General features: G+C 35.8%; 1 protein-coding gene across 9 annotated transcripts in view; it reads right to left on the bottom strand.

The window, feature by feature from the left end:
• Map3k20 (mitogen-activated protein kinase kinase kinase 20) overlaps positions 1-27,869 on the bottom strand; it is a 166,024-nt gene that overhangs the window by 67,066 nt on the left and 71,089 nt on the right. For all 9 annotated transcript variants that reach the window (XM_063259295.1, XM_063259296.1, XM_063259294.1 and 6 more), the window contains exons 3-7: positions 21,946-22,033; positions 11,676-11,777; positions 7,695-7,760; positions 4,309-4,337; positions 3,904-4,041 (exon numbers count right to left, since the gene is read on the bottom strand). In XM_063259295.1, coding sequence (XP_063115365.1) covers positions 3,904-4,041; positions 4,309-4,337; positions 7,695-7,760; positions 11,676-11,777; positions 21,946-22,033 — 423 coding nt within the window. The remainder of the gene's footprint in view (positions 1-3,903; positions 4,042-4,308; positions 4,338-7,694; positions 7,761-11,675; positions 11,778-21,945; positions 22,034-27,869) is intronic.

The raw sequence follows: 27,869 nt of genomic DNA, 5'->3' as shown, positions 1-27,869 counted from the left end.
TGCCTTCCTGAAGTCCTTTCTCTTTTTGTAGATTACACACTAAACACGCTTTCTGGTTTGGTGTTTCAAGAGAAGTTATCATAAGAGGGTAGAAAAATCTTTCTTATAAAATGAATAGAGGAAAAATTATCTGCCTAGCAATGTTTACTCCTTAGAAAGAGAGATTACAGAATCCACTTCTGGCACTGGTAGCATATTTGTTTTAAGGTGGTGCAAGGCAAGAGAGACTTGCCAGGAAGCAACACGCATCTAGGAAGCTGCAGAGGGCTAATCTTCCAGGGAATACTAGAGGTTAAACTCTCACAGCAAGTCTGAAAGAAAATAGAAGAATAAAAAGTAAAAACGTACTTTTTTGAGTGGGCCTCAAAAATGGACAACTCTTTTGGTGGCTTTATTCACTGATGTGTGACTGCTGCGTGTAAGGGGGAAGTCTCGAGCCACAGAATGAGCTCTTAATGAACTATGGGTGCTTCATGCAAACAGATGCTCTTACTGACAGAGTCCTGGCTATAGACCTCTTTCTGAAAGGACACCAGAAAGTCTGAATGGCCACATTATTTTCTTACGAAGGTATCATTTTCAATGTTCGCGGACACTTCTAAAAAGAATGTGGTCCCAATTTTAACAAGTATCCTCTCTGGCTCTTTTATTTAATATCTACTTGAATATATAATGCTTTCTTCATTAAAAAAGTGGGATTATCTAAAACATGATTCTGGAAATTATGCCTTGTACATTTTCTTTCATTAATAATGTTTACTTGGAACAAATGAAAGGGGGGACTAGAATCAAACACAATCTGAATTCTTGTTTATAATCAAGTTAAAATCCATACACTTTTCTGAATGGAATACTGCAGATAGAGCTTGGTGCTTGAGGTGAGCCAGAATTCTGAGCCAACCTTCACTTCAACAGACAGACAACAATGCTGTTTAAAAACTGAGTCACTGAGGAGTCATTTCTGTTTCTATCAATTAAGGGAAAGTACTAGCATGAAAGTAGAATTGACACTGACACAATCCTGTCCTGTGGCTGGGGGCACATAGGTTCTATCTAGCAATATCTGGTTTGTAAATACGCTTCAGCCAAGTAAACGACTAGGCAGAATGATTTGCTAGACTATTTGTTAAATCCTGAAGCAGGCAAAGGTAGGGTGAGTAAGCAAGAAGACAGAGCCCTAACATGCAGCCAGACATGCTCAGCCATTGCTCCTGAACAGCAGTGCATAGCTGCCTGGATGAGAGGTTTTCACTGTACAATAACCAACACCTGTAGCTCTTGAGCAGACTCAGACTGTAAGAAATAGAAGTTGAAGTGTGAAAGATACTATAGAGATACAAGAAACTTCCTAAGGTTGGATCTTCACCTCTCAATACCTTTAACAGTTTTTTTTTTAGGGCATCTGTTCTTGGTTACTGGTACTAAAATTGTATTTCAGCTAAGGAAAAGCAGATGAGCACATTTTATATCACAGTTCTAGGAAACTGGAAGCTTTGAAAGAAAGTGTCCAGGAGTTTGTTTTGATAAATGAAATAATACCATAGCCAAAAATTTGGTTTCTTCTATACCTAACTCACAGTAACATCTTTAGGTCAAAATTTCTAGCGGAAAAATTTCAAGACTTAGGGTGAATTTTCAAAATAAAAGTATTGCATGGGCTCAGGAGTATAAAATGAGCCTTAAAAGTTTTCCAGTTCATATAACTGGAAAGCAATTTAAATGTTGTGACCTCCTAAATATGTTCATATGCTTTTCTATACACATGCACATAACAGGAGTCAGAGCTGGTCTCTTGCTGGAACCACAGAGAAAGTGAGGGCCGCTCAGCTGTGTTCTCAGTCTTGCTGCTTATTACTTCCTGAGCCCTCTTGTTCCACAGAGGTCTCCAAAGGAGGCCTGCTGCCAAGAAGAGTGGTTTAAAGGGTTAAGAAACAAAACAAAACAAACAAAGCTAACTAGGCAACAGTGAACTTAATAGGCCCTCAAAGCCAAAAACATGTACTATCTGGCTCTTTACAGGAAATGTTTGCTGGCTCCTGTTCTACAGGACAGAATGAGGTATCAGTGCCGATGAGCAGGTGACTTCAAATCTGAATTATCCTAAGTTGGAGTCTGGTACAGTGCCTAACTCAGTATAGATATAGATATAGATATAGATATAGATATAGATATAGATAGAGATAGAGATAGAGATAGAGATAGAGATATAGATATCTGCATATATAGATATGAAGTAATGGTAAAAAATATAGATATCCAGATATCTATATCTATATACACCTACATACATATGTTTATTTCTTTTCGATTAGGGATACAACTTTATAAGACAAAAATTTCACAAAGTGTTAAATTTCACAAGTGTTTCACTTTTAGAATCCTAGAGTATGAATGTTCAATGATTAAAAAGCAGTACCTTTTGACACAGGAGACCAGTTCTAGAACTTTTTTTCCATCTTTCAAACAGAATTATTACATCATTATCTGGAAAAATATATACTTTTCATTCTTAAAAATACTCAGCTAAAGGAAATTAGATATTTTGCTTGATATTACTGCTACTGTCCAACCTTTAAAATTATACCCGTTAGCCAAAAGCATGTATTTCATTCTTGAAATGATTCATTCAGTAGCCAGCAAAATGCATCTCTATTACAATAGTTTGGTGTATACAGAACATGTCATAACTTAGAGCTGATCAGCTGAAAGAACTCTGGAACTCAATACGTCTAGCAGTAAACACTCAAGAGACTGACTGAAGACCAATAACATGTCTATGGCTATACTACCCTGAAAGCGCCCGATCCTGTCTGATTTTGGAAGCTAAGCAGGGTCGGGCCTCGTTAGTAATTGGGTGGGAGAACAGTAACTTGTTTAACCATGTTGACTGGTGATTTCCTCTGTGTCACCAGCTAACACCTTCATCAAGAGCGTGCACAGTTCAGGAAGGAGCATGGGCTCCAGCTACTCTGTTCCTGTTTATCTTCCTAGTACAGTGAAAATGTCCTTTTATGAAGTAATGGTAAAAGAAAAAGTATACATGGCACAAAAGGAGACAGACTACAAAGTGAGCTCAAGGCCAGCCTGAACTGCATAGCGAGACCCCATCTCAAAAAAAAAACAAAAAAAAAACAAAAAAAACAAAAAACTGTCCCATCTCTGGCTTCTTTCTCTCTGACAGTAGAGGGAGATCATCTTTCTCCAGGATGACTCACCTCCACTCTCAAAGAAGCTTCAGCTCCTGAACTGGTTCCTTCCTGTGGTCTCCAGTCCTTGAGCATCCTCCCTTATATCTGTACGAGTCTACTCTTCCATGCTTCTCAGTTGCCATTCTCATGTAGTGTTCCATACGTACACCTCAGACAGCTACCATTACTTGGTAAGACTTACGGCAAAACTGGGCAAGGCCATCTCCTAAGTGTGTATGTTTTCTTTCATGCTTTTAGAAAGTCACTTATCTGTTACTAGTTGACACTCAAGTTGCCTGTTAATTAGCTCATGAGGCAGATCTACTGGTAGTTTTATACTTCTTGAGCAACCCATCACAATCAAGTCCTGTTCCAAAAGATCCATATATTCACTGAGTTCAGACATACTCTACAGGCATGTCGCTACTCAGCAAAAATGCACTGTCCACAGAGTGCACTGGACCCTGTGCAAATTCAGGTCACATCTAATCTTGTTCCTTGGAAGGTACTGGTTTTTTCCCAGTACAGGACCAAGAGTTCAGATGCAAAAAGGCGATCAAAATACACATTCCAACAATTAGGATGTGCTCTCCTTGGCAGTCTTCTAGAAATAGCAGCACTGTCACACTAGGTTAAATTGTGGCCCTACTTGTCTCAAGGTTGTTTGTTCCTTGTATTTTGCTTTGCAATAGAAAGAAATGAGAAATACACTCACCACACCATAGGAATATGTGTCACAAGTTTCCGATACAGGGAGACTCTGGATAACTTCTGGAGCCATCCATGGGAAAGTTCCAACCAATGACATGTGTGTTGTATGGTTATGGAACCGAGAAGCACCAAAGTCACAGATCTGAGAACAGAAAAACCAGTATCAAGCTTCTCCTTATTGACTAGTAACAGAATCGTGAGTCACTAAATTACATCTGAAATTAATAATTTTTTAAATTAAAATAAACAGATGGTAAAGAGAGCAAATGAAGTTGGCAGGGCATGGAAGGGAGAGGAGAGGATGTAAGAATTAAGATGTGTCATGTGCAGGCACCAACAACCCAAAACAAATGCATCCATTATGGACCTCAAATGTACTAATAAACTTAAAAAAAGGAACCAGTCCTACCTTCAATACTCCATCAGCAGCTATAACAACTAAAAAAGAAAAAAATAAATAAATAATCACAATCATCTAATTTGTTTGAATAGTCTTACACTGAGGAAAGCGTAACTTTCTTCTTCTAGTTTTGTTTGATATAGCTAAATTTCCAATTGGATATTCAAAGTGTTTACTGAATTGATTGTTCAAAAGAGAGATAACATTATAACCAAAGTTTAATTCCATGAGGTACAGACTGAAATGGCTCCTAAGACACTTGTTTCATATAATGTATATAAACACTGAAAAAGGCATGAAATTTTTATGTGGGTCCTGCCAGGATCAGCTAAGATGAAACTGAGGAAGTCATTATAATTATTACATCATAGTACATTGTTTTTCTTCCCAATTTAAGAATAATTTTCTTAGGCAGAGGCAATATTCACTCATTCACTTATCCATTCATTTAACAACTATGTGCTAAGTATCTACTATGATCAAGGCCATGTAGATGCCTGGAACAGAAAGGTGAGCAAAACTGGCATTGCTTCTGCTCCCATATCTAATCAGAGAGACAGTTAAATAAATATCTATGATAAAGTGGGATAAACACCATGATGAAAGAAAATGAGAATATTATAGAATGAATGAGTAGGGATTCTGAGTCTAGGGAAGTCAGATGAAATTTCCAGGAATAAATGATGCTTATGCTAAGAACTGAAAAGTTGAAAGTTAACCAGAAATAGGAGAGCTGGGAAGGCAGAAGAGAGAACCTAGGCCAAAGCTCAAAAGCCATAGGAAAGGCACAGCAACTCTGGAAGGTAAGAGTCAGGTCAGCAAGAGCCCTGTGGAAAACTGAGCAAGTGTGCAGGGGAGAGACTACATCAGGGAACACAGAAGCAAGGAGAGCACTAGGCATGCAAATGGTTGCAGTCCAAACAAGGAGCATAAGGTACTAGGACTGTGAGAATGCATAGGAAAAAGTGCACTGAGCCTATAAACACCTGGGATGCAGGACTAGCTGGGCCTGACGGACAGCTGCATATGGGGAGGGAGGTTCAAAGATAAGTAAATTAAGAAGCAATATAGTTAATGGTTAGAACCGGAGCTCTGGATTCAAACTGTCAATATATTTGTGTTTAATTTCTTGTGTAGGCAAATGGTATGATTTTTTTGAAGGAGGAGGAAGACAAAGAGACCAATTTAAATGAAATACATTCTGAGGTCATATAAAATATCTGTATGGTTATATTTAATAAGCAGATATGCAGTTTTGAAGTCGAGATGTGTTAGTGTTAATACATTAAGTGTATTCTCATGGGAGTAGGAGAACAAGCAGGTAAGGGGAGAGGAGGCCAAGGATGGAACTTGAAAAATAAAAAATGCTTTTGGTATTTCTTTTGTAAGCCACTAAGTGCCTTAACATCAATTTAGTGCTTAGCAGCAGCTATTTATGACTTTGATAAATGCAGAAAATAATCTATACATGACCAATCATATATTACAGGTAATATGTAATAGCATTACAAGTAATCAGGTATAAACTTATGCCAATAAAATGCAAATATTGCTAATACTATATTCAATTGTTTTAAAAATATCTCTACTATTTTTTCTTATTATAAAGCTAACAAACAGTCATTTTATTTTATTTTGTTTGGTAACGGGGACTAAACTCATGACCTCACATTTGCCAGACATGTACTGTGCCACTGAGCTATATCCCCAGCCCCAAAATTTCATTTTAAAAAATAACATTATAAAAATACATAACATAGAAAATGAGTCTTGTTCCCTCTTCCAGGAAAAAAAATTACATAAAATTAGGTCTATATTATTTCAATGTGAGTGTGTGTATGTTCCTAGCAAGTCATAGCATAAATTTTAACACTATACATTGTATTTAAGTGTTCATAATTACAGCATAAGTAAATTCTCAATTTAGTTAATCACTGTTCTCTCATGAAAGATTAAGGACATAATGCAGTGCAATAGCTTTTTCAGGTTGAAATTCTGAGCATGAACTGAAAATTTACAATCATAAAACTGATACTTCTTACTAGATTATTTCCTAATGATTTACTGTTTGTCAACTATATATTGAAAGTGTTGCCTGGTATGGTGGCACATGACTGCAATCCCAGCACGTGGGAGGCTGAGGCAGGAGGATCACTGCAAATTTGAGGCCAGCCTGGGCTACATAGTGAGTTCAAAACCAGTGTGAACTGCATAATGAGACCCTGTCTCAAAAAATAAATAAATAAAAGTGTTTAGGTTCAAGATGCCTCTGTCTAATAAGGGCCAAGGGATAAGTGATAATCTAGAAGGCAAGCCAAATCAGTGACAGTCAATTGGCAGGGTTACGTTGGGGGTCCAACCTGGACTCCTCAGGAATGGCCACCAAAATGACTTCCTTTCTTCCCTGCTCTTCCCGTGATCAGCCAGACACATACCCCATGTTCCTGTCTCTGAGCAGAGGCTCCTGGCCTTTTCCTTGGTCCTCTTCTACTTCCACTACTATACTAGGAACCACTAGGGGCAAATACCCATTTGAAGAGCAGTGACTAAATGATTTTATAAAAATAAATAATTTTTCTGGGGCTTACTGAGAACTGCTTAGAAAGTGTGGAGACGACTGACAGAAAGATATATTTTTTAAAGTAGTAAACTCATGTTTATTTTACCAAATTCAGATGAAGCTAAATAATCCTACTGCCTTTCTCTGAAAACACTGCAGTGATGCAACAGAAGAAGCTCTCTGTTACTATTCTTACTTGAAAGTAATGCTTACTCCTGCAAGCTATTCTACAGTGCTCACTCTCCAAATTATAAAAAAAAATCATAAAACAAAACTACATCAAGTACAGAACAAGGGAAATAAGTAAAAGAAAAACTTTACCTTCCAAACTTCCAAGAATGCTGATGATTTTTGGGCATTACTCCAGGTAATATGGGCATGAGTACATAAAAATGTTACACTATGTAATTCAGAAGTAATAGGAACAAAACTCAAAATTGCCAGTACAGAGAATCAACTAAAAATAGAGGACTAAAAATATACAACTACATACTTGGACCCAGCAAAACTTCTTTTAGAAAATGATTCTAGAGAAATAATTAGAAAATTTGGCTGAAAGGTATTAAGTCAAACATTTCTTATCACAGAAAAAAATGTAAACAATCCAAATGTCCACATTCTGTGCTATATTTATACAACGGAACAGTACACAGTTTCTTCAAATACTATACAGAATTTGCATTTATTGATAGTGGAAAGACTGTTAGGATATCAGCACTCAACAAGTTGCAAAGGATATACAATGTAGAATGCTTATTTCTATACATAGACATATATAATTTGTAATAAGTCAGGGTTAGGGTTAAGGAAAATAAAAAATATGTGACTATATTACCATTTCTTGACTTGAGATCTCTGTGAATCACCTTGACAGGAGCCTCCATATGTAAATAGTGCATTCCTTTTTGTACAAGAAAAGAAAAAGGTCTATTAATCTTTTTCAACATTGCATTAGTACTTTTAATATTCTTGCAAAGAATTTGATAGCAAAAATTAAATCCATGTGTTTTATTCTTCAAGATTTATAAAACAAACAAACAGGATATATCTATGGTAGTAACACTTAAACAAAATTTATAAACTTTAATCTCTTGAAGGATGGAATTTGATTGAAGTTAAAGCTAATTTCTTATATTACCTAATAAAGGCACCTCAGTTTTCTAGAGTTTGCATGAAAATAGCCAGTAAGGGGCTGGGGATTTAGCTCAGCGGCGTAAGCGCCTGCCTTGCAAGCAGGCAGTCGTGAGTTCGATCCCTGGTACCGATAAAAACAAGAAAGACAAAAAAAAGAAAATAGCACAGTAACCAGTGGAAGAAATGCTTGGTGACTAAGGTATTCCACACTGCCAGCTTCACGTCTGCCCAAGTCCTGCCCCAGCATGCAGCTCTTATTTGGATGCCCGTGATTACCAGTTGCAGCATGGTTTACTTTCTCAGTATTCACCCTATCAAGACCTGGGAGTGAAGATAGGTGGGGAGAGATGAGCTTGGAGAACTGACTAGTGCTGGTTGGTCAAGGATTTTATGATCTTCAGACAGAAAAAATACAGTTATCATAAAGTATTTTCTTCTTTTCACAAATACCAATCTTAGTGATAATCAGTAAACAGACTCAAAAGTTCTCTCCAACACATTTTTAATATAAATCAAGATTATAACCTAAATAATTTTTCATTGTTTTGAATTAAAAAATTATACTTCAAAAGATATACTTCATGTCTTAGTAGTATTTGGCTCTTAGTCATGTTTTAAGTCTCTCTGTATTTATGCATTTGTCACCCTCTGAATATAAAAAAAAAGAACATTCGAATGAACATTTCCTCTCCCTTTATTTTTCAAGTTCTCTTTTTTAAATAATGGAAGAAAAGTTCTTTCTGCCATCAAATCAGACAGGATTCCTCTGAGAATGCATTACCCACTGAAAACCATGTAATAACTACAATTTAAGTTTTTAAAGTATATAGGACATTTCAATTTTATAAAAGTTAATTTATTAATAATCTATTGTTCTTTTACTTTTCATGAGAATCATGAAAGAGCAAAGAAAATAAATTTCAACTCTTCCCATATAACAATATCACTGAAAAGAGTGAACAAAAGTATTAGTAATTTAGATGATTTTAAGCAAAATATAACTAGAATAAAGGGAATCTCTTTTAATATGAAATTTTACATATGTCAAACTGTAAAAATTGAATAGTTTTACAACTTGGGTGGCACTGAATAATCTGTATGATTGAATTTCAGTTACTTCTCTCATTTTAGATTCAAATTCCTGAATAATTTCTCTATTAGGTAGAGAGAGTTTCTACACTTACTAACAAGGATTCCAAAAAACAGCACATGAATATAAAAGCTTAAAACACAGGCACTTTTCTCTGTCACAGGAGATTATAAGGTAAAGTACCGAAAATTATTTGTGAACAAGATATACCATTCATTTAAATAATACTTGGTGTATATGTTATCATTGTAGTATTCACAACCATGTAATATTGTTTAATTTGCTTTTAAAGAGCCATTTATAATTTTACCCTCCGAATGCAAATTATTGAAAAGGTTGGTAAATACTTCTATCAGGTTTAACATTGAGAATTTTCTCAAAAAGATCTGACAGGTGTCACCAAGGAGACTTTTGGGGAGATTTGGAGTCAGGGATGATCACTTTGAGTGTGGATACACGATTCAGCAATGACATGGGGCAATTTCAATCTCCCCTTCCTTATTCTTCATCCTACCAAGAGTGAAGATAATCCTTTTAGCTTTGAGGACACAGTGTCTCAATGGCAGTTAGGATAAGCAATGCCTGTTTCAAAATGCATGAGCCAACTCTTATTTGGAATGAATTATTCATCCTTTGATTTCTCAACACTGTTGCTTCAGTGGCTTCAATCTCAGCCAAATTGACAAGCTCACAGTTGAATTTGAAACAGAAATCGACAAAAGTCAAGTCTTCCTATTTAAGCTCTAAGTTCTCCACCTAGCTTTTCAGGAGAAGGTTGAAGTCATTCTAAGACATTGATTTCTTTTCCTTTGTAAGGCCATCAGAAAGGATTTTTAAATGTTACACAGTATATATAAATAAGCCTCTTCTCAGCAGATGCCAAACCACTGGTGCTTGCCTCTCAGATCAATTCATCAACCAAGCAGAGGAGGAGATTACTTAATAGCTTGGACTCTGTTTATCAGGTCTGCTCCCATCTCCGTCACTCTCCTTCACCTCTAGTTCTAGTTTGCTACTTAGCTCTGTTCATTCTCTTCGCTTTCCTTCTCATATAGACAGCTAGTGCCCTTCAAAAACTCTGGAGAATGACAGTCCTGTTCTACAGCTAAGAGACTTGGCCCTCAGACACAGCTCCTGTGGGGGGTTGGGGTGTGTTACAGGGACCCTGAAGTAGAGAACAGGAAGCCAAGTGTCTGATAACAATGTTTGTTTGATGTCTATATCCCAATGTCGTTCGTTAACTAACATGAGTATATTTTGCCGAGCACCCTAACTATAAAAGTCTGTAAGGTAGTGTCATATGTCAAGAAATGCTTGTATGTGCACCTACATTGACATATGTGTATTTCCATAATGCTGCAGGCAGCTCCCACTAACTGCATATCATCTTGCTTACACACCTTTGGTCTGACATATTACTGACATGCAGAGGACTGTGACACTACATAAAAATAGCTTGAATATGAAACTCAAGGCTGATTCGAGACGCACGATGCATGAATATATAATTGAGTTCATTAGCACAGCCAAAGCTTTAAGTACCCCATCCTTAACACAGAGCTTATTATTCTTATAAGGTAATGAAGTATTGTTCAGAAGCAGCACCTAGCATGGAATTTCAGAATTTTTTTTTTCACTTTCTCTATTTAAAGAATTTGGTGAGTGTTGATAAAATAGTCAAAATAATTCCCCAAAGGAAAGTATTACTTTGGGAGTCACTGTGGGACTGCAATGAAATCAAAGCATGAGTTGTTCTCTTTTTTGAGAAGAAACACTGTATTTACTCTGTAAAGAGATGCTACCCAGGATGGAATAGTAAAATGTGAACGAGTTAATTGCCCAGTGAAATGTAGAGATACTTACTTTCTACAGGTTGCTAGAATACAAATGTAACCATTAACATTCATTACTTAGATCAACTTGTTTCCAAAGCAACTTTGACAGTTATAAATAAAACTAAAAATGTTCAGTTAGGAAAATGGAACAAAAGATAAAAATAAATGGAATTTGAATTGCTTTAGAAACCATTAATCTACACAGAAATTTATGAGGGGAAAAGAACTGAGCATCTTGTTTAAGACTTTATGTATTAAAATATTTCATTTCCAAGTGTGACATCCAAGTTTACATTAAACATAAAATAAAATTTGAATTGTTCATACATAGAAGGATGAAGAAATTTTTTGGCAAGTACTATATTTAGCATATTATTATGTATACAAAATGAGCAGAACTAATTCTGCAATAAATCATGTTTTTAGATACTGCAGAGAAACTTTCAGAGCAAGCACTGAAAGTGAGCTTCTCAATTACAGTTATCACAAAAGGTGGTAAAAATGTCTGCTCCAGAATTTGCTGATTTTGTAGAACTTGATTTTAAGGAAAGAAATAAAAAGAGAAAATAAATTCGTAAGTAGAAAGGCAATGACCTAAAACATTATCTATATGGTAAATTGAAGAATTCATACTCCTTTTGTTCTTCAAAAGCAAGAGATCTCAGGACATAGAATAACATGTTTATGATATAAGCTGCTAGATTGGAATAGGAAAATGTTGCCACTAATTCTGTAAGCAAACACAAAGCAATATTACCTTTGGCTACATCAGTAGCCCAAGTCATAATGTGATCCATATCCATTTCCTCACTCCTTTTGCTGTTGATATAGTCATAGAGTGAACCCATAGAAGCATATTCTATTTCAAAAGATAAGCATATAATTAAAACCAAAGTATATTTCAGCAATTAACATTTTCATCAAGAAAACAGGTTTTAACACAACAATAAAAACATCAAATTATATAAATCATTAAATGCTGTGGTTCTATAGTTAGCAACATTCTGAAAAAACTGTCAAAGAAAAGATCACTGACATAGAATGAATAATAACCTTTAGTTCAGAATTGGAAGTCATTCATCTGGAACTCAAAAACACAAAGTGTTGGAAAAATATATTTGAAACAAAGGCATATATATAAACAGGTATTTCTTTAAAGGCTGCTATTCTTATGAGATGGAAAATATTAAACACAAATCAGAGAGTTTATGTGACAATGTCAACAAATCAGTTCTGGTTGCATTGGGATTTAAGAGTTCACAAAATTTAAGCACAAATGGTCAAGAAAATGATAGATTTTAAATGGCCATATATAAGTATGAACTATATACTATGAAGTTACTGGCAAAAATGTATAATTTCATGATTTTTAGTAAATTCAGAGTTGGTTGATCATTATCATAATCCAAATAGTTCTGCAATGCAACTTTAGAATTGCAAGATCATATGGTAAGTTTGTATTTAACTTGTGTAAGACTACCAGATTGCTTTGTAAAGAGGCTATACCATTTCACAGTCCCTCTAAAAATGAAAGAAGATTTCAGTTTCTCTACATCTTTGTCCTCACTTGATACTGTCTTCTTTATTGTGGCCATTCTAGTGTTTAATTTTAGTGGTATCTTGCTTTTAATTTGCATTTCCCTAGTAACTAACAAAGTTGAATATCTTTTATATTAGCCCATTATGTACGCTATTAAGCAAAATGTCTACTCAGATCTTTTGTTCATATTATTGAATTCTAAGAGTTCTTTTCTCCTATGTACAAGTCCTTAATTAGATATGATTTGCAAAGTTCTTCTCTCTATCTGTCACTGGTCTTTTCACTCCCTTAAGAGAATCATTTTTCAAAAGGCAGAAATTTTTAGTTCTTACAAATCCCAATTTACTGATTTTTCTTTTTTGGGGCCTGCCTGCATTTTGCATCGTTATTTAAGAATGACTAATCCAAAGTCATGAAGTTTCTCTTATTTTTCTTCTAAAAGCTTTAGAGGTTTAACATTTATACTTAGGTTTATGATCTATTATGAGTTCATTTTTGTGTGCTGTATCAAGTTAGGGTCTAAGGTCTGGTTTTGTGTGTGGTTCTCTAGTTGTCTTAGTACTATATAATTTGTTAAGCTGTCTTGGCACTTTTGCTAAAAATCAACTCACAAACAATGTAAGATTTTTTGCCTGCCTTCTTACTTTTATTTCATTATTTATTACGTCTTTAGCTATTATACAAATATCATATTAATTACTGCAGATTTATAATAAGTTTTGAAATAAAACAGGCTCTCTTCAAACTCAGTACTTTTTAAATACTGGTTTGGTTATTTCAAAGTCTTTCGCATATTTGTGTAAATTTGAAGATCAGCTTGTCAATTTCTATGGGGAGTAAAGGTCTGGGGGTCTGGTTGACAGCTCTGGCAGTGGGGAGGGCCTGAGTGGACTCTGGAATGTTCTCCGCAGACCGCAGACCGAGTGAGTCACCCTGCCAGATGCCGTCCTGCTCCAGCCCCGCCTCCAGGAGTAGCCCTCAACCTTTCAGGACGCCCCCATCCAGGTCTCAGCCCTGCCTATGTAAGAGGGCAGGAGACTTATTAAAAGTTGGATGGGTGCCATCAGCCTGGTCTCCGGTGTAATTTATTCCCGCCCTGACTCCGCGCCACTTCCCACGGGCCCAGGTCTCACGCAGCGACAAATTTCCATGAAAAAGTCTACAGATATTTAGAAAAGAACTATGCTGAAATTATAGGTCATTTTTAGGAACAATTTCCTTCTTAACCATGGGAAGAATTTCTTTGTTGGCTGTACTGAATCTTCCAAACCATGAGCATGTAATGCTTCTCTATTTAGAACTTTCTCACAGTACTGTTTTCTATTTTTCATTGTATAAGTCTTACACTTATTTTGTTAATTTTATACTCAATGATATCATTCTTTTTGAAGCTACAGTGAATTGAATTGTTTCTTACTTTTTTAAGTTGTTCATTTCCAGAAATATAAGTGATTTTTGTATGTTGACTTTGTATCCTTGTGATCTTGCGAAACATGTTTGTTAGTAATTTTGGTTTGAATTCCTTAGGATGTTCTACATACAGAAATACAGTGTCACAAAAGAAAGTTTTACTTCTTTCTTTTCAATTCGGATGCTTTTTATTTCTTTTTCTTTCCTGATTGAACTAAAATCTTTAGTATGATGCTGAATGCACTGTGATCAGAATGGAACCTGGTTTTCTTTTCTTTTCTTTTTTTGGTCTTTTTCCTTTTTATTGGTACCTGGGATCGAACTCATGACTGCCTGCTTGCAAGGCAGGTGCTTATGCCGCTGAGCTAAATCCCCCTGGTTTTATTTTCAGTACTGGGGAAAAAGAAACTTTTCACTATTAGGTATGATTTAATTAAATTAATTAATTCATTTCTTTGAGACTGGGTCTCCTTACGTAGGTTAAACTGGCCTTGAACTTATAGTGATCCTTTTGCCTCAGCCTCTTGAATGCTGGGATTACAAGTGTACATCACCATGCCACACTTAAGTACGATTTTAGATGTAGATTTTTGTAGATGCTGTTTATCAAGTTGAGAAAAGGCCCTCTCTCTACTCCTGGTTTGTTAAGCTTTTTCATTGTCAGGGGGTGATATAGTCTGTCAAATTCTTACTCTGCATCTTAAAATACTGACATAAAATTTTGGCCTTTTATTCTATTATCTATTATGGTACCTTACATTAACTGATTTTAGATGTTAAACCAGTCTAGCAATTCCAGAAGATATTCCATTAGGTCATAATGGGCTTTTCTTCATAGAAATATTTAAAATTACAAATTTGAAATTTCTTTTTCTTATAGGTCTATTTGGCTTTTATTTTTTTAAAGCTAGTTTTGATAATCTGCAGTTTTTAAAAAATTTGTTCACTATATCTAAATTTTCTATTTGCTAATAAGAGGCTGGTCACACCGTCGCTGATGGAAGCCGGGCAGCGCTGGGGACTGAACTCCGGACATTCACACCGAACACATCGCAGCCATTTGCTAAGTTTTCGATGCTGAGACAGGCTCTCACCGAGCTGCAAAGCTGCCCAGGCTGGTGTGAACTTGCAATCCTCCAGCCTTCCAGAGTGCTGGGATTGCAGCGCTTGTGGCCTTGCACTGACCTTCAGAGTTCTGTAGGAGGCACAGCACTGTCCTCGCTTTCGCTCCTGCCTTTGCTAATGTGTATTTTCTGTGTTTTCTTGGTCAGCCTAGATAAAGAGTTGTTAATTTTGTTTTCCTTATAAAGACCGATCTTTTCATTGATTTTTCTGTTTTATTCAGTCTAATTTTTATTATTTCCTTCTGTTGGATTACTTTGCTTCTATTTTGTTTTTTCTGTAATTTCTTCAAGGTTGAAGGAGGTTAAAGCTATCAACATCAGATGTGCACTTTTTTGATAAAGGTGCTGGAAACTATAAATTTCACTTTTGGTGCTGTCTTATCTATGTTCTTTAATTTTGACTCATTTTTCTTTAAGTTTAAAACATTAAAAGCCCATTGTGATAAAATCTTTTAGATGTACCAAAATTTATTTCATGGTTAACTTATGGTATATTCTCAAAAAAGACTCATATGTACTTGAAGAAAACATGTATTCTCTGTTGGGGGAGAAGCCCTACATCTGGGGTTTAGCTAGTTAGCTAAGAGTGTTATCTAAGTCTTCTATGTCCATGCTGATTCTATTCAGTTTTTCTAAAAATTATAGTAATTTATTGAGAAGAGGACTGAAACCAGTCATTGTTGTCTATTTCTCTTTTTAATTCAGTTTCTGCTTCACATACTTTGAAGACCTGTTGTTAGGTACATATGCTTTACAATTACTATCAATTCCTGACATGAATCTCTTTTTCATAATAAAATGGCTACATGTGTGTCTAGTAATATTAAGTCTATTTTGTCTGAAATGAATACAGTTACTCTAACATCACTGTCTACATTGGATGTCTGTCTTTATCCCTTTACTTTCAACCCATTTGTGCTCCTTTGAACCTAAGATATGTCTGTAGCAGAAATCTAGATCAATCTTGGTTTTTATTTAGCCTGATAATCTCTGCCTTTTCACCAGCATATTAAGACCTTTCACAATTAATGTAATTACTGATTCAGTGGTTTACATTTACATTTGCCATCTTATTTTCCACATGAATCTCTTGCTCCCTCTGCCATTCTTCCTTAATGCTCTCTTTTCTGTTAATCCTTTTCATGAATCATTTTAGTTCCTTGGTCATTTTTTTTTTAACTATATTTGAGTGACTTTTTCAGTGATGACTCAGGGAATTTAAAATGCATCTTATAAAAATGTATCTTATAGCACAATCAGCTCGTTAATACTAATATACAAAATTTTTATACACTTTTCCCAATATAACTTCTTTCTCTCATCTTATCTACCATTATTGTGACATACTGTATTTGTATCTGTTTTAAAGTCCACATAAAATTTATTGCTTTGTAAAGTTTTATGTTTTTAAAGATACTGTAAGAACAAATAATATATTTAAGGAATCTTTCTTATCAACTCACATATTTCCCATTCCAGTTATTTCTTTCTATGAATTTTAATTATCTGTGTCATTTCCCTTCAGCATGAGGAACACCCTCAGCCTAATATCCTTATAAAGCAGGACTATCCAAGAACACCTTTATTTTTTATTTCATTTTTAAAAAGATACTTTTGCTGCACATTTTTTTCTTTTAGCACTTTAGATATTACTGGCTGCTGGCCCTGATCATACCTGCTCATCCCTTGTGCATGAGGTCTTTTCTCTTGTGTTTTCTTTGTCTTTAGCTGCCATTAAATCACTCTAGAAAAAAATCCCATTTATTCTTTTTTGCCTACAGGACGTTCACTGGGTCTTTTAACAAAGTAATAATCATCTCTACTACTTAAGATTCTCTATTGTTTGACTCACTGTTTTCATATTTTCCTTTTAATTCTTTGAACATAGTTTGCTTTAGTTCTTTCAATATGCTGTTTGGAAATTTATGTTAACAACTGGGTGTAATTGAGGGATTATTCTACTAATCGTTTTTCTTCCTGAACATAAATTACACATTTCTATTTTAGCATGTTTTATTTTCTGTAACTGAAGAGCTTATGTAATACTTTATGGCAACTCTGAATTCTTACTGTACCCCTAAATGTTGTTCTTAATTTTAATAACTTGCTAAATTTATTAAATCTGCCTTTCCCTGTATCCCCAGTGATGTCTTTGCTCACTTTCTGTTTTTTTTTTCCCCCAAAATATTGCTTTAAGTCTAGCATTTTACAGACTATCCTATATTTGCACAGATTAATGATCAGCCAAGGGTGAGGAAGATGCAAATATCCCAGGCTAATGGACCCACATGTGAGCAGCAGGAACACATTCAAACTTTAGGCTTTTTAAGTCTGTCTAGCTCTTACTTTTCAGAATCTCTCCCATTCCTTTTTTTTTTTTTTTTTTGGTCACCTACAAAAAGTGCACCATCTCAAGAACCACAAGAAATATGTGAATACAGGGCCCTCTCCTCTCTATGTTGCCTATATGTGGCCTCACCCAGGAATATAATTACCCCAGTCACACCATTAGTTCAGGATGATGGAGCAGTTAGCCACCCCATTCTTCTGTCACCAAGAATACCATTTTTACCAGCAATGCTGTTGAGTGTGGGCGCTGCCCACTGCTCCAGGTTAGTGAGCACTCAAATGACAACACAGCAGCCCACCCCTGTGCAAAATGAGCTGGAGTGGAGGAGGAGAATGACAGCTTCCAGGCAAGCACACCACAGACTCCTGCTGTTACCCAAACTTTGGGGCAAGAGAAGAGGGAAGAGGCAACAAAATTTAACATACACAGGTATTCCTGGAGCCACAGGATCTCATTTGCAACTTCAGAGTGTTCCTGAAAATCCGTTTTCTAAAGACAACTTTAAAAAGCAATGAGCTCTGGTTACAAACTCATGGAACTGAAATGTCTATCTATAATATGTCACTGGACACTTGAAGCTTGGGATAAATATCCACAGATAGCACAATGCCGAGAAACAAAAACTATTTTATTTTTTTTTAGTTTTCTGCAATTGGGTCTTACTCTAATCCAGGCTGGCCTCAACTGAGGCTCCTACCTCAGCCTCCTGAGTGCTGGGATTACAGGCAGGAACCACCATGCCTGGCTACTATTGTATTTCAAATGAACTACAGTGAAGATGATGCTCTATGAAAATCACATGAAGATAATTTAAGTAATGCTGGATAAGGTGGCACACACCTGTAATTTTGGCAGTTAGGAGGCAGAGGCAGGAAGACTTCACGGGTTCAAGGCTAGTCTAGACTACACAGTGAGTTCACTGTTTTGTTTTTATTTGTTTGTTTGCTTTGAGACAGGCTCTCACTATGTAGGTTCAGCCAAGCCTTGAACTCATTTTGTATTTGAGGCTGGCCTTGAATTCATGGCAATTTTCCTGCCTCAGCCTCCTGAGTATTGGGATTACAGGCATGTGCCACCATGCCCACTTTACAAAATGAGTTCAAAGCCAGCCGGAATACACAGGAAACGCTTTTCTCAAAAAAAGAAAAAAAAATGATAATTAGCTAATAAGAAAGATCAGCATAACATCAAAACATGCACATTAGATGTATCCATACTTAAAATAAATCAAGATCAAGTTAAAGGAAATAAGATTGGGTGCTTAAAAATTAACATTTTCCATGGTTAAGTTCAATAAGAACTTAGGCCTGCTGACAAATTATGTAGGACTAGTAGCCTAAATGTGCTATAAGAATAACATGGAACAGGTAATAAAAGGTGCCCTTCAGCCGTGAGCACAAAGACGCAATTTTGTAAGCCTAAACCACTTTTCCCTGGAACTCAGACTGACACTTTCTTTACTCTTAGACAGCTTGAGTGGGAGTTAATCTCCCATTGGCAGCTACAAAAGAACTATATGATGTAGAAGCAAACCACTTTCCTTCTGTCCCAGGTGTTCTCTCTACCTTCATGTGTGTGCGTGTGTGTGAGGCAGGGACAGGAAATAGCACAGAATTAACAGGTTTCCAAATAGGAAAGAAAGTAGGATCCATAAGTAAATTTTTTCTTTTGATTCTGGAGTCTGTTATCCAATTTCTCTGTAGATCTAGAAGAAAGATGTTCATTTCCCTCTAAGGGAAATAAATCGGTAGCTTCCTCTCAGACATCTCCCCATGTCCTAATATAAACAGGTGTGTGATGCAAGATTTCAGCAAACACACATACAGATATGTACACATACACATAAACCCTCTCCCAGTCATCTCTCTGGTCTCTTTGTCCACATGAGAAAACTGAGACAGAGAGATCTTCAGTGCCCATCTGTGAAGCTTTGGCAAAGTCAAGAGAAGATCTCGCATCTTCCAATTCCCATTCCATCATTCACTCCATTCCATTCCATCATTCTTTTTTCTTTCCATTCCATCATTCTGATAAATCATTCTTTCAAGGCTTCAGTCTGAGTGACAACAGCTGCCTTCTTCAACAACCCTCTCTACTAGCCAAAAAACCCAAACCAAAACAAAAAAGCTCACAAAAAATCCAGCTGAATGGACTTCTGCCATTCAAACTTCCTCCCTCCGATCCTCTAACATTTGATACAGGAGATGAGGTTCTCAGAAGGGCATGTAGCTAGGCCTGGTGAGTAAGGTCGTCTGCCAGCCTGCCTTTATTTTTCCCTTCATATCCTAACAGTAGGACTTATTTCTGTTCATCCCAAAAGGCAAGGTAAGTGTCACTATCCCTAATCCATCTGATCTTTCACCCCAAACTTGCTTAGTTGACATATGCACAGCTGGCTACCCATGCACAGTATGACTTGAGCCCAACACTGCAGAATATTGGTTGGAAGTGCTGAATAAATGTTTAGTCAAAACTAAATCTCTAGGAATACACACACAATTTATTTGGTCTGAATACAAAAAAAAAATCAAACCTAATCATCAAACATCCTGGATTCTTTCTCCCACTTTTCAATGAGATGACTTAGATTGAATAGGCTAGCAAAGAATGAATATGTTTCACATCTTTCTTGGGACAGAATCCTGTTGGAAAAAAAAATTCATACCATGATTCAAGCCCCCTTTTCTACTCTTCATCCTCACCTCTGGACATGAGAAAACTCCATAAACTCCATAACCCATTGATTTAGGTAAGCTAAAAGTTTTCTCCAAAGCATTAGACATCAAGGGTATAAGAGACGGAGCAGTTTCTAACATATTGGATGTGCAGTAATAATATCTGGTGGATAATAATAATATTAGCCACAAATGAAGACTGAAGACAGAAAACAGAATTCAGGTCTATAAACATAACCATAAAAAGTAAATACATACAACTAGGGGACAAAGAATCATAACTACGTCTGGGAAAAGTTTCATTTTAAATCAGAAATCAGACATGAAAGGTCAGGCATATTTTAGCCCTAACAATATAAACCATTCTGAGGTATTCATGTTAATATAGGAAATATAAGAGAGAACTGGGATAAGCCTCATTCCTGGCACAGATCAAAAGGGAGCAAACTAGTAACAAAAATCTTTCTAGCTAAGAATCTAGGTAAAAATACTAAATACCAAAAGCATGTTAAACTACCCATCAACAAAGGATGAAAGTGACAGCAACCATGTCCCTTGAACTGAAGAAAATAAGCTTACAGTCTTCTTGAGCCTGCTAATGGGCAAGAAGTGCTTCCAGGGAAAACCACCCTAAGGAACGTGTACCACTTGCCCTAGCAAGGAAAGTTACTTAAGTGAATGTCTTGGTTTCTTGTAAAAACAAGTTAGCTTATAGATCATGTAGGATTATTGTAACCATGAGGTGAGAGAATTTATAAGAATGTCCCTAAAACAATCCTATTAAAGACATTTTATTTCTGTAAAGACAACCCAAGTTATTGTTATTACAGTGGAAGACAGGGCTAATTTTTAAGGTTTTCTTATTTGTTTGTGCCATGATAAAAAAGAGTCGCCACAATAAAGAGCTTTGTTATAGCTGGTTTCTAGATGTTTCCTAAAGCCTCATGTAGTTATTGGTGGGTTTTTTCAGAGATGGCTGGATCTACAGTATGTGATGCTGGAATTAAGGATGTGATGCTGGGATTCACAGCACAATGCAAAGATTAAGACTGCCCCATCCTGGAGATAGCATAAATGAAAGAAAGAGAGTCATGGCTTGCTTGTTCCTTGTTGGCCCCTCTTCTATGCCATCCTACTGTGAAGCCAGCCAACTGTGAACTAAAACCTCTACAAACTTTGAGCTAAATAAACCTTTTTTCATTTAAATTTGGGTGTCAGGTATTTTGTCTGAGCAACAAGAGAAAAAGTAAGACAAACCTGTCAAACTTTGTTGTAAAATTGAACATTACAGTTATTACAGATGTAAACTAGTCATAGTATTGTACAAATATGAGCATAAAGTATTAAAAATGTGTCTTTCTGTGTTTTCATATAGCAAAATTTTCTATGTGCTCCTTTTCAGACATGGTATTTCCACCAGCTAAAACTGCAGCTCCAAATTACATGATAATATAGCTCAAGGTCACTACCAGTTCAGATGATCAAACCTAAAAAATACTGTTCTCCTATCAGAGACCCTGAAGACTGCTCTACTGGGATTAAAATGCTTTGCAAAGAATTACAACACGAGAACCTCAAGAAATCTTAATTTATAAAAGGTCACAGCATCACAAAAAACATCTCTCATTTCAACTAATTAAATGAAATTTTAGTTAAATGGCACCTTTAAGTATTGGTATTGCAGCTGCGAGTGAATTTAAATAGCATTTACACAGATATAATTAGCACAATTAAACATGGGTAGAAGTAGAAACACCATTCTTAATTATATTGATATAATCAGATTTATTAATGCTTTATAGCAACAAAAATGACATCTGACAGTAGCACACAATTCATGACTGAACCTAATATTAAGCATTTTAGCATATTAAGGATTCTAAAGCGAGGTAATTAGAGAAAGAAAGAAGTCAAATATGAATTCCTACCTGTGACAATACCATAGTTGGGAGGTTCAAGAATTACTCCATAAAACTGGATGATGTTTCTGTGACTCAGGACACTGAGTATTTCTGCCTGTACAAAAATAAAATGCAAAATTGCATAAAACTTCATATTTATAATAATCTAATAAAACATAATACACTCAACTTTTCTTCAATTACATTGAAAAGAAGTATGTTATGGTTTGTGTCTAGATCTCCCCCTGAAGTCTCATGCAGTTTTAGAAGGGGCTTTTCTGCAGGTGGCTGAATCTGGATGTGTGATTCATTTATAGTGCAATTCTAGGATTAAGAATGTTGGCATTAAGGGTGGGTGATTGCTGGATCAGTTCATTGACTGGATTGACACCAATCTAATCCCAGTAGACTAGGTATAAGAGACTTATCTCATTCCCTTTTCTTGTTGCTTTTGTTGTCTTCCACCACCATGAACTGGTGCCCCCTCTGCTATGTACCACTGAACTTTGCAGTCAACTGATACAGACTAAAACCTCGACAACATGTGAGCTAAATAAACCATTCCTCTTACAACCTTAGGTGTTGGGTATTTTGTCTCAGTAACAAGAGAAAAGTAACTAATACTATAAATCTCTTTAGGAAGCTGCAGCAAGTCTTAACTTATGTCAGCTCGATGAGTCAAAATTAAGGTAGAGGTTTCAAATATTTTTTTAATAAATTCAGATAATACCATTTGTATTACTTATGTAATAATTCACTCAAAATATATTACTCTTGTCTTTCATGCAAGATGCTATAAACATGTAAGGTGAGCTGACTTTCATTAGTGATCTGAGAGGGCTTGCACACCCTGAAAGATATTAACACTAGAAAACTACTACAGTGGCATAGCAAAAATAAGTAATATTTATTAAACTTAATTTTTAAAATGAAAAAAACATACTACAGTCTATAGAAGGATATTCTAGATAAATCACATACATTTATCACAATTTCATTTGTTTTATGGAGATAAAATGGCTAATCAATAATTATAAAGAAGTATTAAATCATGTAAATTAAATATAGAAAAGATTCAGTGGTTTTAGTGAAAGGTATAACTGGTAGTAAAAAACTTGAGAGCCCCCCACACCAGAAAGAGTATCATCAAGAAGAATGTCAATAATTAATGGAGAAGTCAACATCTGAAATGGGACTCCCCTTTGGCGATATACACATTATCCATTATTACTTGCTATATATTTTTCCATAGAGTGGAGTTGAGGTTTCGTTAAAAATACATTCTGTAAAGCTAGTTTTGAAGATGATGAAACTAGATAGGAAACAGAGGTCTGAGGGTTGGCACAGGGCTAACACAGATTCATGAGAAAGAAAAATCATCATTGATGAGAGGAGACACTTATGAGGGTTAATTTGACAGTGTTTTTCTCCTAGTAAAACAGATGCTTAAGGGGGCTCTCACTGTTTAGCCAAAAGATTCCTTAACATCCTTGGAGTGTTTTGTGTTCACAAGCAATCTTCTCAAAGCTGAGTTTCCCAAGCAAGAAGAAAATTTATTAATTAGCCTATGCAACTATTCATCTGATGGAAATTCCAACTCTCACTATGAAATAATAAAGGAACATCATTATAAAATAAAGTTTATGTGAAGCTTGGAAATCACAAGTTGCTCTATTTTTAAGTGGCAGAACAACTCTCTGTGAACAAAGCTTTAGAGTTCAATGTGAGTAAAGCAGAAGAGCTCATGTTTGCACCAGTATTTGTCAAAAAGGGAGAGTGTTATCTTTCAGTATATTCTTCAGGGTGTCTGAATTTTTTGGTCATTAAAGTATTTTACACCAATAAAAAATACATATAAGAATATCTGAATTTGGGCCAGGGATTTAGCTCAGCAGCCTAAGCACCTGCCTGGCAAGTGCAAGTTTGCAAGTTCAATCCCTGATAGCAAAAAAAAAAAAAAAAAAAAAAAAAAAGAATATCTGAATCCTCGGATGACCATTTTATACATTAGTATGATGGAATTTTCAGTGTTTCCAGCAGCTTTCATGTTTACACTGATGACACTGTCAAGTGACCCTTAAAAGGATTCATCTTTTAAGGAGTTGGTTAGCATGTTTAGCAGCTCTTGGGCAGGCAACTGCAAATGGCAAAGTAACAACCAACATCCTGCATCCCACTGCTGAGCTCATATTTTAATTTTTTACAATTATGAGGACAGAACCACTCTTTTGCAATGTTTCCTGGAATAAAATTTTAGGTTCTTATATCATAAACTAAGAATCTGATTTAACAACATCAAAACAACTTTGACTTTAAGACTGCTGTACTAGTTTTACGGAAATGGGCCACCTCAAAACAGGCAGACAAAAGTAAATGATATGTCTTAGTTTCATGTTTGAGCATATTTAACTTACAATGAAATAATTTTAGTCAACAAGTAAAATAAAAAAACAATGCAAAATGTTATTCTAGTGTTTTAAACACTTGTAACCAGTGTTCACCTAGTATTGTTCACAATAGTTAAAAGGTAGAAAAATTCAAGTATTTGTCCTCTGATGAAAGATTAAACCAACTGAGGTATATAAACACATGGAATATTATTTCAGCCAGGAACAAATTAAGTTGAATCTTGAAAATATTACATTGAGTAAAACAAGCCAGACACAAAAGGCCAAATACTGAATGACTCCACATATGTGAATAAATAAATTCAGAATATTTATATTCTGTGCCAGGGGCTTGACAGACAAGGGAAAATGGGGAATCATTACTTAAGGGTTACAAAGTTTCTGTTTGGGATGATGAAACAATTTGAAAACAGATGATAATGATAGTTGTACAACACTGCATACAATTAAAAACAATTATATAACAAAATGTAGTTAAAATGGCAAAGTTTATACTATCTATATTTCACCACAATAATCAAGTTAAAAGATGCTATTCTAGACTTCCGCGGAGATGAGTGATCAGAGTCTGTTAAGACTCTAGATACCCCCCCCAAAGCCTCATGCACTCACAGGTGCAGCATTTTGGAGCTGATTGCATATAGATGTGTGACATTAGGACATAGGTGTGTGGTACTCAATTTACTCACTGACTGGAATTAGCATAATTCTAAGTCATACAACCCAAAAAGCTGGTACCCCAGATGGGATAATAAGGAAAAGTAGGTTTGCTGCTGCTTGCTACATTCTGCCTGCTACACCATAAACTGTTTCTCCTCTGCCACAGCTCTCTACCATGCCTTGGAGCCATCCAACTATGGACTGTAACCTCTAAAAATCTGAGCCAAAATAATTCTTTCCTCCTTTAACTTGTGGATGTTGGATATTTTTCTCAGCAAGGAGAAAAGTAACAAAGACAGTATACAATCATCCTAAAGTTATACAATGTAAGACCTAAATATCCTTGAGATACATGTATAGTTTTCTAGTTTAGGACGTAAGGGACTAAGGAGGAGTTGGAACAGACTATAATAATTTTAACTCAAGATCTAAAATGCTCCATAAAACAGGGGTCACAGTCTGGTATATAAATGGAGTAGTCAAAAATCTATCTATGAAAATGTCTAAGAGGAATGTTCTTTTTAAGAAACGTTTATTTTAAAGAGAAAAAGAAAACTTCAAAACAAGGTAATAGAGTAACAACAGTTAATATACTGTGTTGTTATATTTAAATTAATTAGACTACAAAATATAAGCATTTAATTGCTCAAACTATATTAGCACAAACCTTTCTAGACTAAGAGAACTAAGAGAAATTATTAGTGTAACTATATTAACTATCTTGTGTGTGTATATTAACTATCTTGTATATGTGTGTGTGTGTGTTTTTTCTTCTTTTTTCCCTTCCTTCTTTTCTCCTTCCCCCATTCCAGTTTCTCTTTAACAGGAATGTCCTTAACACAATATAAAAAGTCTACATATTGTGTTTGCAATGAATTATGTGTCTGCTCTTACTGTTTACAGCTTGAGGTCAGGTCCTTCTGCCCTTCTCCCTCCCTTCTTTCATCCTTCTTAACAGCAAAAATTACAGTCATTTTACTTTGTTTTATAAGTATGGGTAAGAGGTGGATATTTTTATGTTAGTTTTATTTTATCTGGCATTTCTGTAAGTGTGTGTGGGGGGAGATGAGCTATTAGCTCAATTTGCTGTGCTTCCAGGAGTTGACCAGCACACAGGCTCCAAACAACTGATTCCACCAGAGATATTAAGAGAAGCTAACTGTCATAGTTTTAATTCTCTTCCTTTGAAGTACTTTCAACAGTTTAAAATAAGATTTTGAATAAATTAATGTTTTTCTATCTTCTGAGTGATTCTTCTTAATTAAAAACCTGTTTTTCAATGAATTCCAAATTTAAACCTGTTTTTTAATTTTGGAAAGCTACTATAGAAGTCTTAAAGATTCTGTCTCTAAAGCTCTACATAGTCCATTGATACAGTTTATAAGCATTTACATGTGATAAATACATTAAAAATACAAACAAACTTTGAGAAATACAGCAGATACTGGCAGCAATCTGCTGATGGTCGAAGAATGAAAACAACCGTGTAAGAATCCGTATCATAAAGCTGACAAGCTTCCCTCTTGCATTTGGAAGAGGCCGTGCTCCTGGGGGTAACCAGGTACCGCTCTCCACCAGATACTACTCTCCCCCACTCTTGTGTGACAGTGGGTTCTCCACTTCCACTTGTGATGTGGCACTGATACAGGGTTCATTCATACTGCCTGTGACTGTCAACTGCTCTTCCGGTCCTCAGGTGTACATGGTATTTAAACACACTACTCCACCGACCCTGACCTCTGAGGTCCTCACCAATTAGAGCCTGTGATTCCCTCCAAGTATGACAGTAACAGAAAAAGTCATTCAGCTGACTACAGTCTCCTCACTGCAATTATACCCAAGGTCAACGTTCTCTCCAAAGACAGCTGTATCTCCAATATCCAATATAGTATCAGGTCACTTTATTCCCACAAAGCTCAAGAAGATTTAAGATGGTCCTACTTTTTAAAAAATAATAAAATGATATGTACAGAAGAAACAATGGGAAGAAATAAAACATTAATTATGGTTATTCATCTCAGCAAAATGTCTTGTGTTATTTTATTTCCCAAACTCTTTTAATATGTATTTTTTATAATAAGCAAATATATAAACACATATAATACATATTACATAATTAGAACATACATAAATATGGAATTGAAAGAACTGATTTACATGGAAATTTAGATTTTCCTTAGCACCAGGACAGGAAGACTTTACCTTCCTAGACCTTCACAGGCATATAAAAACTACTTTAGTTATCCTCTGGCCTGTGAGTTTCTTTTGACATGTTTCTGGAACAAACTAATATTCAACCATTACTCTGCTACAAGGTTATGGGTTCAGAGAGGCATAAGACCAAGGATGTAGGTAGTGGAACTGAGTTTGTTTAAACTGATTTCTACCTGCTCATGCCCAGTTTCATATTTTATTAAGCAAGTTCCTCTCCCTCCAATGGCCTGCGCCCTACTCTGTTCCTTTTGTAAGGTGACTACTATAATACCATAGGAAGCACTCCAGAACATATGAAGGGTGAATGAACAAACAACATTTGCTGATAACACTTAGCGTGTCTGAATAATTATTATGGACCACCTATGTGAGGAAGGGTTTGCTCTGAGCAGCACAGTGAGAAGAGCAAAACACCAGAGGGTAGGAATCTGCTTCAGCATTCACTCTGTTGTTTCACAGCTGGAAGAGTGACTTAGCCTAGACTTCACAACTATGACACTCAGTCAACTGTATGACCATAGTAAAAACCACAGTGAGATTTATGTTCACCAGCTCACTGTTGATTTAAACTTTAAGAATGAGAATTTGGACAGCTGCACGCTGCCTCTTGTGGGCTCTGCTGTCCAAGACAAACAAAGGAGCATGATGTCTTGAGATCCTTTCTAGCTT

Source organism: Cavia porcellus, unplaced genomic scaffold (genome assembly GCF_034190915.1).
Source record: "Cavia porcellus strain 051 isolate PalLab524CR breed Dunkin Hartley unplaced genomic scaffold, mCavPor4.1 scaffold_12, whole genome shotgun sequence".
NCBI lineage: Eukaryota > Metazoa > Chordata > Mammalia > Rodentia > Caviidae > Cavia > Cavia porcellus.
The sequence above is the reverse complement of the archived record's forward strand: the minus strand, read 5'-3'. Positions and strand labels throughout refer to the sequence as shown.